This window comes from Onychomys torridus, chromosome 5, assembly GCF_903995425.1.
Source record: "Onychomys torridus chromosome 5, mOncTor1.1, whole genome shotgun sequence".
Taxonomy (NCBI): domain Eukaryota; kingdom Metazoa; phylum Chordata; class Mammalia; order Rodentia; family Cricetidae; genus Onychomys; species Onychomys torridus.
In genome coordinates this window covers 95,778,787-95,793,995 of record NC_050447.1, presented here as the reverse complement: position 1 = coordinate 95,793,995, position 15,209 = coordinate 95,778,787, and the positions used below count along the sequence as shown (strand labels likewise).

Below are 15,209 nucleotides of genomic sequence, written 5' to 3'. Positions count from 1 at the left end.
AAGGTGCTGTCCGTAAATCTTGCAGAGAAAAGGAGGCAGATTTTCACACTGTACTTCTAGAGACCCTTTACTGAAGTGACAGCATCAGAATCAGGTGTCAGTTTCTCTCTGTTATGGTGTCAGGGAGAGCAGAGCCAGCCTTTCTCTATTAAGTGCAGTGAGCAGAAAGCTGCATTCTGACCTGTGCCAGCAATGGAGACAGATCTCTATGCCATACTCACAGTTTTACAATGTCTGATCCAAACATCTGAACCAAGAAATAGCAGGTGGTTTTCAAGAAGAGTTTTTCTAAGGGAAAAAAGGTAAATAGAATATATTTTATTATCATAGTTTAGAACATGAGTCAATGTTTATGACTAAGATTAAGACTCAGTGAGTAACTAATGATAAATTTGAGTACTAGTTTTAAGGGTTTGGTAATTTTAAAGTTACTGTGGCTATAAAAATATCATTTCCAGAGGTTAGAGCAATGGTTCAGAGGTTAAGAGTTGCTCCTCCAGAGGACTTGGGTTCAATTACCAGAATCCACATTGTTACTTACAACCATCTGTAGCTCAAAATCTATGGGATCAGATGCCCACTTCTGGACTCCTTAAGCATCAGGTATACAAGTGGTCCACAGACATGCATGTAGGCAAAATACTCATACCCATAAAAAATAACCTTTCCCATAAAAGATTCTGCAGATGTTTGAAGATCATTAGTTTGTTATAAAATTAAAGATTTCATTTTTTTTTTACATCAAGAAAAATAAAAATGTTGGCTAGGATCTACTCTGTTGACTGACAAGCATATTGACAAAGAAATTAGGGAAACTACCTTTCACAATAGCCTCAAGAAATAAAATATCTTGAGATAACTCTAGCCAAGCAAGTTGATGACTTGTATAAAAAAATCCTTTAAGACCCGAAAAATAAATTGAAGAATACACCAGAAGATGGAAATATCTCCTTTCCTTGGAGGTTTGGTAGGATTAATACTGTGAAAATACAATCTACAGATTCAATTAAATTCTCATTAAAAATTCCAACACAATTCTTCATAGAAGTTTTTAAAACAAAATCTTCATTTTTATATGAAAATACAAAACATCAAAGGATAGTTAAACAGTCCTGAATAACAAAAGAACCACTGGCGGTTAACCCCAATTCCAAGTTATACTACAGAGCTATAGTAATAAAAACAGGAGGGTGTCAGCATAAAAACAGACACATTGATCAATGGAATTGAATTAAAGACACACACATGCAGACCCGATTTTTGACAAGCAAAACAAAAATTACATTAGAGAAAAGATGGCATTATCAATAAATGAAGCTGATAAAACTGTAGCTGCGTGTAGAAAAATGGAAATAGATATGTATGTATCACCCTACACAAAAATCAACCCAAACAGATCAAGGACTTCAACATAAGATCAGGTACTCTGAACCCGATAGAAGAGAAAGTAAGGACTAGGCTTGGGCTCATTGGCACAGGAAAGGAATTTCCTAACAGGACATAAATATCACAGATATTAAGTCCAATAATTAATATACGGAAACTTGCAAAGCTAAAAGGTTGTGTACAGCAAAGGAAAACATCATTAGAGCAAAGTGGTAGCCAATAGAATAGGTAAAAGTGTAACATGGATTGTTAAACGGTCTTATTAATAAAAAATAAAAATAAAAATAAACAAAGCCTGGAACTAGGTATTGGGGTGAAAACTGAAAGATCAGAGAAGCAGAACAAGCCAGAGCCACCCTTACCTCACCAGCTCCTCAGCCGATCCTGTTTTCACGAATCCTCAGACTGAACGCCTCTGAGTCCTCTCCCCGGAGGATCTCAGTTGAACTGCTGCTTAGTTCCTGTCTCCTCACACTTTATACACCGTTTTCCACCCAGCCATGTCACTTCCTGGGATTAAAGGTAAGTGTGCTTTCCAAGCAAAGGCATGAGATCTCAAGTGCTAGGATTAAAGGTGTGTGCCACCACTGCCTGACTTTGTTCTTAGTGTGGCCTTGAACTCACAGAGATCCATCAGGATCTGTTTCCCAAGTGATATGATTAAGGGTTTGTGCCACCACCGTCTGGCCTCTCTGTCTAATCTAGTGGCTGGCTCTGTCCTTTGATCCCCAGATAAGTTTATTAGAGTTCACAATATATCATCATATTTAGGGTACACAAGATATCACCACAGAAAAGCTTCATTAATTACTCATCTGATAGAGGAGTAATAGCTAAAAAACACAAAGAATTAAAAACCTTCACATCAATTTAAAAATGAGGCACAGAACTAAACAGCCATCAAAAATTTAAACACAAATGCCTGAGAAACAAAAAATGTTCAACATCTTTAGTGATCAGGAAAATGCAGGTGAAAACCATTTTGAGATTTCATCTTATTCCATTCAGAATGGCTAGGATCAATAAAACAAATGATAGCACATGATGTTGAGGGATGAGGGGAAAGGGGAACACTTATCCACTGCTGGTGGGAGTGCAAGCTGGCAAAGTCACTATGGAAATCAGTGTGGAGATTATTAAAAAAGCTGGAAATGGATACGCCACAAGATCCAGCTATACCACTCTTGGGCAATATTCCCAAAAGCCTCTGGAACCTTGATACAGAAGTCTTGCTTACCCATGTTCAGTGTTCTATTCATAGTAGCCAGAAATTTGAAATAGCCTAGATGGTCATCACCTGATGAATGGGTAACAAAAATGGGGTACATTTTACACAACAGCATATTATTCAGTTATTAAAATATGAAATTTTGAGATAAATGTATGGAACTAGAAACAATTATCTTGAGCAATGTAACCTAAACCCCCAAAATATGTTTAATTTTATATGTGGATGTCAGCTTTTAAACTTTAGATAACTGTATTTCAATTTGAATAACCACAGAGGTTAGGTAGCTAGTGAGGGACTGAGGGGAGGAGGGAATCTTTCAAGAAAGGAGTAATAGAGTGTGCAATAGGTAAAGGAGAAACTAGACTAGGAGGATTCAATGGCCAGGGGATGGGAGGACAGGATAAAAGAGGAAACCTGAGGAGAGACTAACATTAAAGCCTTTTCTCAAAAGCTAAATGGAAACTTACTACTGCAGAAGCTTCCTAAAATATATACATATTTGAAAATAAAGTAAAGGGAGTTGCTGTATAATAGGGGAGACAATGTCCCAACTAGACATCATATGCCACCAAGCAAAACTTCCAGGGGCAAGAATAGGTTACATTTTGTTGAGTTGTTGGCCAGAGGGGTTCCATAGATCCTCCTCCAAACATCACAGGTTATTTACAAAATTATTGGTTCCTTTCCATAACCTGATGGTAAGACTCTATTGGTGAAGAAGCAACCTAGTTATGTCATCAAACATGGAGAAAATGAGCTGGCCTCCAATTAAAAGCTTAACCCTTACTTGGGTACAGGAAAAGTACTCAATTTATCTCAGCTAAAAGAACCTGTGACCTACAACAGTGACCTGTCTCTGAGACATACTGGTGCAACAGCAACATAAATGTTATGGGAGTAATCAGCCACTTTTTAAAATATTGGATTTAAGGCACCTTCCATAAGATGAAATCCATCCATGATAGAATAACCCAACATTGCATAGAACATGGACCTGGAGGAAAACCAGTATTGTTATGCTACATGAATGTAGAAATAAAATGACTCCTAATTACATATTGCTATACACATAGTATAGAGCATCATTCAGTGCTCATCAGAGATGCTTCTTGCAATAGATGGGAATTAACACAGAGACCCATAACTTGACAATGTGCAGAGAATGAGAGACCTTGGAACACTCAAACCTGAATGGGATGTCTTTATCAAACCCTTTCCCTCAAGGCTCGGAGATCTTAGAGGTGGCTGAAAGATCATAAGAACCAGAGGTGGTGGATGACTTCAAGGAAACAATGTCTTCTGGAGACAACAGAACTGATATACATATGAATGTACTGTATAAAAAAATTAAATGAAGACATTTTTTTAAAGATACTTTTTGGAGTTAAAAAGAAACACGGCTTGTATTCCTTTTGTTGTTCATTTGAGGGAAGAGTTCCACTCAGCTGACTAGGTTTTAGTACAGAGCAAGGGAAGACCCACTCTCAGAGGTGTTGCTGAATTAAATCAATGTCTAAGAACCCAAAGAATATGTATACATGCCCATTAAGAAGATATCCTCTGTGTTAGCTGGGTTTTTTTGTCAACTTGACACATTAGAATCATTTTACAGGGGGGACCCTCAGTTGTCTCCATTATATTTGCATTTATGGAACCCAGTAGGACATTTTTTCAATTAATGTTTGATGTATGTCACAGATTGGGTTTCTATGACCATGGATACTCTTATAAAGGAAAACATTTAATTGGAGATGGCTTACAGTTTCAGAGGATTAGCCCATTATCATCATGACAAGAAGCATGGCAGCATGCAGTCAGTTGTGGTGCTAGAGAAGGAGCTGAGAATTCGACATTGGGATCAGCAGGCACAAGGAAGTGAATGTCACAGTAGACCAGGTTTGAGCAAAGCCTGCCCCCTAGTGATGTACTTCCTCCAACAAAGCCACACCTACTCCAATAAGGCCACACCTCCTAATCATGCCACTCCTTATGAGCCTGTGGGGGCCATTTTTATTCAAACCACCACAATGTACAAGGACCTAGATTATTGTGGGTGGTACCACCCCTGAGCAGATGTTCCTGTGGTGTATAAGAAAGCAGACTGAGAAAATCATGAGAAGCAAGCCAATAAGCACTGTTACTCCATGGCTTCTGCTGCAGGTCCTGACTCCAGATTTCTACTGGAGATTACTGCCTTGACTTCTTGTGATGATGGACTGTGATGTGGAACTATAAGTCAAATCAACATTTCCTTCCTGCCTTGCTTTGCACATACTGGTTCATCACTGGAATAGAAACTCTAACGCAACCTCCTCCTGCCTTCTGGGAACACACTGAAGCTTAGTAGATGGGTCCGTCTGCACCATGTAACATGTTAACTCCGTTTCTCCACCTTATGGGTCTACAGTGGAACCCTAGTAGTTAAACTTAGGATCTATGGACAGAGAGCTGTCCTTGGAAGAAATTGAATCCTGACAGGAAAGCTTATCTTGTCAAATTGGATCTCAAACTAGGGAGCCTAGGGCTGGCTGGGAGGGCGAGGTCACAACAAAATGAAAGTGGGAGAAATGCCTGTGGGGGTTTGAGTAAGATGGCTCCCGTAGGCATTAGTGGGTGCAGCCTGCTGGAGGAAGTGTGTCCTTGGGGTGGGTTCTGAGGTTTCAGATGCTCACCTTAGGCTCAGTGTCTCACTCTCTTTCTGTTTCCTGCTGATCTAGATGTAGAACTCTCAGCTCCTTCTCTGCCTGTGTGATGCCATGTTTCCCACCATGATGATAATGGACTAAACCTCTGCATTGTAAGCCAGCTACTACTAAATGTTTTCCTTTATAGGAGTTGCCATGGCCAGGCGGTGGTGGTGCATGCCTGTAATCCCAGCACTCGGGAGGCGGAGGCAGGTGGATCTCTGTGAGTTCTAGGCCAGCCTGGTCTACAGAGCTAGTCCAGGACAGGCCCCAAAGCTACAGAGAAACCTTGTCTCGGAAAAAAAAAGAGTTGCCATGGTCATGGTGTCTCTTTACAGCAATACAACACTAAGACAAAGCCCCAGCATTTCAGTTTTCTTGGTAAATAAGGCTAATTTTTTTCTATTATATATATATATATATATATATATATATATATATATGTGTGTGTGTGTGTGTGTGTGTGTGTGTTATGCTATTATATATATTATATATGTGCTATTTTATATATATGCTATTATATAAATATGTATACACACACACACATATATGCTATTTTGTATTTTATAACAAGGCATAAGACTTCAAACATGCTGTGTTTTGGAAGTGGGCAGGCAGTTAGAATCAAATCCCACGTGGACGCTGAGCCTACTGAAACAGAGAATTGCAGGAGGCACTGCAAACAGCTGCATGGCAGCAAAGCAAACACTTAGATGGAGCAGGCAGATCTCCAGGAAGACACGGAAGGCTAACTAGGACTTGAAAATAAATAGACATATAGCACATAGAGAGACTGAAACAGTCATCTAAGACTCCTCCAAAGAGCACTCGAAAAGGTTGACAAAGCTCTACTAGTAAAGTCTACTAATTCCTCAGATCTCTTACCAAAGAAATGGGAGGTTTGGGAATATTTCTTAACTTATTCTGTGAGGCTAGTATCAAAATGCATCCCTTCAAAAAATAAATCCAGTTGGGCAGTGGTGGTTCACGCCTTTAATCCCGGCACTCAGGAGGCAGAGCAACGTGGATCTCTGTGACTATGAGTTTGAGGCCAGCTTAGTCTACAGAGTGAGTTCCAGGATAGCCAGGACTGTTTCACAGAGAAATCCTATCTTGAAAAATAACATATATATACATACACATATATATATATACATATATGTATATATACATATACATGGATATATTTTGGATATATATGATATATATTTATCCAAATTTTTTTATGAATATAACCTCAAAGATCTTCAACAAAATGATAAAAATCAAACCCAGCAATGTAGAAAAATGTTGTACATTGACCAAGTAGGATTCATCCCAAGAATGCAAGGTGTAACATTTGAAATCAGCTATCATATCACACTACATCAATAAAGGACAGAGCCCATATGATCATCTAATAGATGGAGAAGATATTTGACAGAATACTATACCTCTATGTGATACCACTCCCCCCACCCCTTGTAGCAGAACTCTACCAAAACCCAACTAGTAATGAGAGGGGAAGTCGTTAATTTGGTAAAGGCTGTTTACAAAACTCCCCTACTAACATGATGTTTAATGACAAAAGCTAGAATACTTTCTCTATAAGATAATGAAAAAGCAAAAATGTCTGCATCGCTATTTCTACTCAACATTACAGTGGAAATCCTAGCCAGAATACTTGATCAACCAAAAGAAATGCAAGGCATCCAGATTAAAAACAACAAAAGAAACTATTATACAGATGATATCAACATGCAGGTAGCAAATCCTAAGGAATTCATCAATAAACTATGAGAACTAATAAACAAATGTATTTGGTAGTATCAAAAAGAATTAAATATTTAGAAACAAATTTGACAAAATAAAAAAATAAAATTGACAAAAAAATACAGAAGTTTGATGTGGAGCTCACACCTATAATTACAGTGCTTTGCAAGCCTGAGGCCAGAAGATTGCTCCAATTTTGAGGTAAATCTATGATACACAGTGAGTTCCAGGATACCTGGGCTACTGTATGAGATATTTTCTTAAAAGCATGCTAATATATTCTTTAAAATAATATTACTAAAATAAGTTAAGGAAGACCCAAATAAACAAAAACACACACCTTGTTGATGAATCAATTAGTTAATGGTATTAAGATATTCCCTAATCTGACCTATTAGTTCAATGCTATTTCCAAAATTATCCTATCCTATCTGAAGAAACTTAAAAACTGATCTTATGACCCAGCATAGTTTTTAAAAAAAAATCTTGAAAAAGAAAAACAGAGAAGACTCATACTTCACATTTTGAAACCTACAAAAACTACAGTAGCCAAGATAGTATGGTATTTGAATGGGAGACTAGTGGGCCAATGAAACAGAATCAAAGGCTAGAAACCCTGAACTTAGAGTGTGCCAAGCCAATTTCAATGAGGAAATTTGACAAATGATACTCTGAAAACTGACAGCTATAAGCAGAAGAATAAATGAGGTCACTCACTCTGGTGATTTGAATCAGATGTCCCCCAGAGTCTTGAGTGTCCCCAGTTGGTGGCACTGCTTAGGTAGGGTTAGGAAGTATGGTCTTGCCAAAGGAAGTACATCACTGGGGCTGGATTGAAGTTTTAAAAGCTGCACACCATTTCCAGTTCACTCTCTCTGCTTCCTACTTGTGGTTTATGATATGAGTGAGCTCTCAGCTTCTAGCTCCAGCACCATGTCTGCCATTATAGTGTTGGACTCTTATCCTTCAGAAACTTAAATTCAGATAAACCAATCTATGTATCTGTAAGTTGCCTTGGTTATAGCATTTATTTATTTATTTATTTATTTATTTATTTATTTAGTTAGTTAGTTATTTTTATAGCAATAGAAAAGTAACTAATACACCCTCCTCATACTAGTATGCAAAAATTTACCTCAATGGACCAAAGACCTACATATAAGAGCTAAAATGATAAAAATCTTCACAGAAAATATAGGTATAAATCTTTGTGTCTTTGTGTTAGGTGATATTTCCCTTAATATGATAGCAAGAGAACAAGAAGGAAAAAAATAGACAATTAGCAAATAAAACTCATGGAAGTGAATTAATATAGACCAGATTCCTGCACTGTAAGACCAAATCAACATAGGGCCAAGTACAGTAGCTAAGCCTGATAAACATGGAAAGAGCCATAACCAATTAGCCAATGAATTGTTTCTTCTCTTCAATTCCTTTAGCTCTTAGAAATGCTGGCAGATCTTGCTACTGGATGGATGCCTGTGAACTTGCTTTATTCTGAGAGCTGATTCATGAATTGTAACTTGTTTGGTTTTACTGTGTTCTGTTTTGTAGATAATTGTTCAAGTAAAACTATTAATTTTAAAGGTGTAAATAATTTTCCTTCTCACAGATGTCTCCTCTAGATTTTCTGCAGCCAGTGGAATCTGCAGCAGAACTTTATGACCCAGGGAATACCTGGTAATGAGGCATAGTACCTGAGGCCATTTAGAGCTATTGGTTTGCTGCCTCAGGGGATCATGGGTGAGTTCTCTCTAGGATTCTGAAATTGCATGAATTTATGCTTTGAGGTGATAGGTTTGACCAAATTTTTTATTCAAAGAGTGTTTGGAAGGTGATTCTCCAATTATAAATTTAAAAACTCTCTTTGTGCATTGCGCCCATGTTGAAGGCTGAGCAGTGATGTAAAAGAGCATAAGTCCTTGAGGTACATGGTATCTAACCAGTTCAGACAGAAACTGACTTGGGTTTGTAAGAACAGGGCTAGTATTTGATAATCAGACAGAAACTAGAGGTAGATAATCAGAGGCTCTTTTGGAATGAAGGAGTCTACATTCTCTGTCTTAGGTAAACAGGACACAGAGGTTCATCTAGATGTAAGGAATTTACAACTATTTTCCCCCACTCTGAGACTGCAAATCTTGGAGCCTTATCTTGGAGTCATGGTGGCTGCTATGGGGAAATTTTAAATCAGATAAAATTGTTCACTCTAGGTACATCAAAAAAGAATCAGAAACTCCCCAGGAGCTGTGAGAATGATCCACATAAAAGGAACCCTCATGGGACTGGAGAGATGGCTCAGAGGTTAAGAGCACTGACTGCTCTTCCAGAGGACCTGAGTTCAATTCCCAGCACCCACATGGTGGCTCACAACCATCTGTAATGAGATCTGGTGCCCTCCTCTGTGTACATAATAAATAATAAATTTTTTTTAAAAAGGAGTCCTCAGAGAATTCATTCCCTGGACAGTGACCAGCTAATTGAATTAGCCCCAGTGCTTTGATGAATTTCTTCTTACAGTGGAAATTCTTTGTCTGCACAATGTCTTTCAGGTCTCATCTGTGTTCTGCCAACTGAAAAGCTCTCCCTAGCCTTCCAAGGCTTTGCCCTGAGCCTGCTCATCCCGCACCTCAACCTCCTGGTTGCAAGAGTTAACAAAAGTCCATTTGCAAAGCTATTTCTTCTCTGTACATGGAAGAAGAGAAGATTCTGTCCTTAAAAGCTGTTCCAATGACCCTGGATCTGTGGAACAAGCCTTTCCTCTGACTCTCAGAGTAGCAAAGCCTTCCTACTCAGTTTCTTCAATGTCTTTTCAGGGAATGGTGTTCAGTGCTGAAACTGAACAGCTAACTAGCTAACAGCAGTTTAGGACCGTAATCAGAAAGGCTGATCAAGAAAAGGACAAGAATCCTTTGATTCCATTCTCTTGTTGAAGTGAGTGAAAAGGTCGGAAGGCTTTAAAAATACTCAGAATGAATGTGTTTCTGGGAAGATGAATGGATCCCAAAGTTGATTGATAGTAATGCTTACCTGGGAGAGATGAAGTTCTCTTATTCTTGTCTGTCTCTAATGTTATGACAAGTATTATTTACAGGTTTGGGCTCTAGGATCTGTATCAACACACATCAGGGATCCATACACTTGAAAATTAATAAATGGATGCACTTTGTTGTACTGTCTTTAGAGGCTGGCTTTGTTTAATGAACAATTAAGAAGGATCAAAAAAGATAAGGTTAGCTGAATATAAACGTGATGGAAGTTTCTGGATAAATATTTATTGGTGAAATTATTAAAGCCACTCCATGTAGTTAAAAGGGAGGTTTATTTTGTGGGGTAACTTACAAATGAAGGGATAGGTTGCAGGGTCTGGGAAAGGTATGGCGCAGTCTGGTGGTGTTCTCTGGAGAACTCTGAGAAACATTGTCTCAAAACGAAAGGAAAAAATAAAAATAAATGAAAATGTGGCCACAGTGTTTGGTTGTTTTCACTGTAGTATGGTGTGGTTTAAAGAAATTTTTAAGAGAGGTTCATAATTAAATGAGGAGGAAGGCAGTTTGGAAATGTTTAAAGTCACGCTAATGTTGAAGTAGCTTAGCCTGGAGCAGGGCAATTTAAAAAGCAACATTAGTGTGTTCTTTGATTAACTTGCATTACTGGCTGAGAGGCAGAGAAAATCCATCTTCCTTTGGTTTGATGAGAAGCACTGTGAGCGTGTTTCTGTGACTGTTTTGCTCCACTCAAAGTGAATGGCTTCAGGGTTCTCATTCAGAGCAGGCCCCTGTGAAGAATCTTTCTTCAACTAGATTCTGTGATGCCAACTCAGGAGACCCCTGGAGCAGTGGTGGATGTGAGGACAAAGAAGGTTCTTCCCAGAGATAAATTACAAGCTCAGCATGGGAGAATACACGGGAGCAGAACACATGCAAAGCTCCTGCTAAAGAGATAGATGTACCCAGCAAGCTACAATTAGATGGTACCCCAAGTGTCATTGCAACCCAAGTGGTGACCAGCATAGGAGTTTTGATAGGAACCAACTGTGGTTCTATTATGTTCCTAAAGTTCCTGTGACAGGAAGTTAGTCCTCACACCACAATGTTGGCATCTGTGGCCTAATAAGAGGTTATTGCCCTTGTGGATAGATTGATGTCATATTATGGGATGGCACAGCAGGAAACATGACACTTGGCTCATACACTTGCACTATGGGCCTCCAGAACTCCAAGACAAATACATTTCTGTTCATTATAGCCTGTATTGTTTTGTTTTTAGTACCACCAAATAATGGAGGATGCTTTAGGCAAATGCTATGAGATAGAGGTGTGTGTGTGTGTGTGTGTGTGTGTGTGTGTGTGTGTGTGTGTGTGTGTGATGGGTTTTACTAGGACCCAAACCCAAGGCCTTGTGCATTGTAGGCAAATGTTCTATCACTGAGCTCCATTCCCAGCTCTGAAGACAAGATCCAAAGCAGATCTTATTTACTATTAGATCATGCTTATGACCTAGCAGGTGCAAGAACATTTCTACAGATCTAGGGATTGAAGACTGAAAAGGCCCATCAATGAAAGAAAACATGGCCATTACAGAGGGCAAAGAAACATTTGTAAAGGATCACTGGGCAGCCCTCACGCATTAGGCTTGCACATATACATTTGCAAATGAAACCTCAGACATTCCCATCAGTAAGTCATGTAAGTTGGCTGTCGATTTCTTGTTTATCAGACTCTTCTGAGCTGTTGAGGGTCTTTACCCTCACCTTGTAAGCAGGAACACCAAGGGTGAGAGAGCCCAAGGCCACAGGAGTAGTTAACAGTTAAGCTGAAACTAAAGATCTTTTTACTCTAAAGGTCAATGTTATTTGTAACATATATTTCAATATGCTAAGGACATTTTATTTGATACCCTACCTACCTCAGGCAGAGCAGGTATTGTTAAACACTAACCATTAGTAAGTACCTTGAAGCACAGAGAGCTGTTAACCACGTTGCTAGCTCTGTGGCTTCATATTCCAGGACATATGTGTTGCTTTGTTCCTTGTAAGACTACATGAGATCTTAACTATTATATTTAATGGAGATAGGATTTCTGAATGGGTGGCCAGGGAAGGATATCTTAATGGGTGACCAGGGAAGTGACATTCTGATATGACACTCAGAATGTGTGAGTTTGTTCACTTCTGGCCACAATGATTCCATACCATTTTCCCTTGATGATTCTGAGATTATTCTGAAGTGTTTACTAATGAGAACCAGAGGTGAATGCTCAGGTGAAAGTGAAGGCCAGAAAGACATTGTACAGTGTGAAACATCAGTCTTTTCAGATGTTGGAAGGGCTGAGATCTACCCAGGGATCATTCTCTAGAGTGAGGCTCACATGTTGTTTCCACTAAGGCTAGTAATTTTGTGTTTGTTGACTTTAAGGGCAAAGAGAATACTTAGAAATCATTATTAAATGAATGTGTGTTCATGTGCATCATTTCATCTTCATGTATTCCTCCTGATTCTGGATTATCATATAGAAGCCAATATTAGATCCAAGGAGACACTATGGGATGGGCCTATAATTATGTTTTCTGGGAGAAAGCCTTAACTAGGAGACAGTCTTTTCACTATTCTGTATAATCTACACAGCCGTTCTGTGCAGGTTTTCACAGCTACTAAATCAGAATGGAATACCAAGCCTGACTTTAAGTCTGTCAAGTGGTGTGACCATTTTGAGCTGAACAGCAGTACTGGTTTTCATCTGAAAGTCTGACATTTTGATAAGATCAAGATGACCCCTAGCACCTTTTTCTTTGCTGGAGTTTCTCCAGCTGGGTAGGAAACACAACCCTGAAAGCCATATTGTCTGCCTTGCTTCCCCTAGGACAGGCCAGCTTCCCATTCTCCAGGCTTCCCCTCTCTGACCTTCGGACAACATAACTTTTCCTGGAGAAAGAACAACCAGACTCGAGGTGCAATGATCCGAGGTGACCCTGAGGCAACGGTATGGGCACAGCAAGTGGAAGGGCAGCTTGAGTGACAGCTGTGACTCCCTGCAAATCCCTCCTTTGCAAAACGGAGTAATGCTTCCCTCTTTAACCCAGAGATGTGACACGTGTCACTGTAACCAGTGGGTGCGGCGTGCACGTCATAGAGAGAGATTTTTCACTTAGCTCTCAGTTTTGGAGGCAAAAAGGCTAAGATGAGGTAGCCTCACTGGTTCATTTCTGTCTCCTTTCTGCAACAAAACACAGTAGAAGGGAGGAAGCAAGAAGATGATGGCTTTTCCAAAACTTGCCTCTTTAAATATTTTTGGGATGTTCTCTGTCTCTCTGTCTCTCTGTCTCTCTATCTGTCTTTCTCTCTCTCTTCCTCTCTCTCTCTCTCTTCCTGTGTGTGTGTGTGTGTGTGTGTGTATGTGTGTGTGTGTGTGTGTGTGTGTGTGTGTGTGTGTGAGAGAGAGAGAGAGAGAGAGAGAGAGAGAGAGAGAGAGAGAGAGAATATGGGTGTATGATATGAGGGGGACACAGGTGCCACAGTTCACATGTGAGGTCAGGACAATTTCATAACTTCATGGAGACAATTCTCTCCTTCCATTTGTGTGGGTTCTGGGGGGTTCAACTTGGTCATCAGGCTTTGCTGCAAGCACTTTTATCCAGTGTACCATCTCACTGATTTCCATGAGTGCCTTTTATTTTGTAGAGACAATACTTCATTATGTTGCACAGGACCTTCACCTTCCAAATAGCTGGTGCCCCAGGTATGTGCTAAAATGCCTAGTACATCTGTTCTTTTTTTCTAACAACCTGTTCTTAGCTGCAAATTCTCTCCATAATATCAGCACCCTTCTTCCCAGGGTGATGCCCATGGCTGTATCACCTGTGTTAGGCCGTGACAGACACACAATGACTAAGCCTCCAGTACATGAATCTTTGGAGGACACATTCAAACTGAACCCAAACTGTAGAAGGAAGACTTTTGACAGATTCTGCATGTCCAATAATAAAGCATAAATCAAAGACATAAGATGTTTACATGACAAAGAACAATTGAGGAATTGTCCCATTAAGACAATTAACGTAGTTTTAAAAACATAATGCTAAATTAAAACAGGATGTTGCAAAGCAATGCATAACTATTGATGTAAAATTAAAGCCTTCAGAGAGGAGAACACTAGAAAGGTAACTGGGAAGTAGTGGAGCTTTGGAATCTCTTTGATACCTCCCACCAAAGTACTTGGCTAGCAAAGTCCACAGAAAACAGTTAAAACAAATTTAGGAACTCCCATGAACACAGCATAGTGTTCTGTAAAGATGACTCATTTGCCTCTGTGCCAAAGGAGAGCCCAGAGGTCTCAGGTGCTGGCTGGAAAGCTGAATGAGCCAACCAGAAGATGGCAACGGAGCCTAGGAGTTTTGCCCACAGCACTTAAAGTCAGAAGGATTGAGAGTTAGTATAATCTGATACCCCAGATCCCTTGTGAGCAGGGCCCATGCTCAGGGAAGCTGCCGAGCTGCTTAAACATGGAGCTAAAGGAAGCTTAGGGGAAAGATGCAGAAAAGCTGAGCAACAAGCAACCTGTACTTCAAACAATGCACAAAAGCAGCAAAGATGATGCTCTGAGCATTCAGAAACACTATCTTATGCCACCTCTTTTTAAGAGTTTTGGAAGATTAATTTCCCACATGCAAAAATAAGCAATAGAAATGTATCTAGGTCAACTCCCATACAAAGCTATAATAAGGGGGGGAGAAGAATAACATTCCTACAGATAGTCAAACCATGGCAGAAACCATGCCAAAAGAAAAGATTAAAAGAGTTTCAAAATGAGTGTTGTTAATAAAATGATATAAGACACAAAAGAAGAGAAGAAATCCAAGTTAGAAAAACTCAGACATGGGATAAAAGAAATCAGGAAAAAACAGAAATTGTAAAGGAGATGAAGTTTCATTTGAATAAACACAGAACAAATGAAAACAACAGACAGGGCCTTCAGAGAAATCAGAGAGTAAGGGAGGAAGACACTGAATGATAAGACACACATACAGTGTGGGTTACAGCCCAGTGAGAGCACTGGTTAGTGTACATGGATGGGGTCCTGGGTTCCACCCTAGCACTCAGCACATCCACACAAAGAGAGATAGAAAGGATTCAAAGGGGAGGTAAAGTATCAGACAG

At 39.5% G+C, this 15,209-nt stretch overlaps 1 protein-coding gene across 1 annotated transcript in view; it reads right to left on the bottom strand.

Annotated features, from left to right (window-relative positions):
- Positions 1-15,209, bottom strand: part of Aoah (acyloxyacyl hydrolase) — a 212,685-nt gene that overhangs the window by 163,531 nt on the left and 33,945 nt on the right. The window contains exon 3 of the mRNA XM_036188387.1: positions 222-288. Within this exon, the coding sequence (XP_036044280.1) occupies positions 222-288 (67 nt within the window). The remainder of the gene's footprint in view (positions 1-221; positions 289-15,209) is intronic.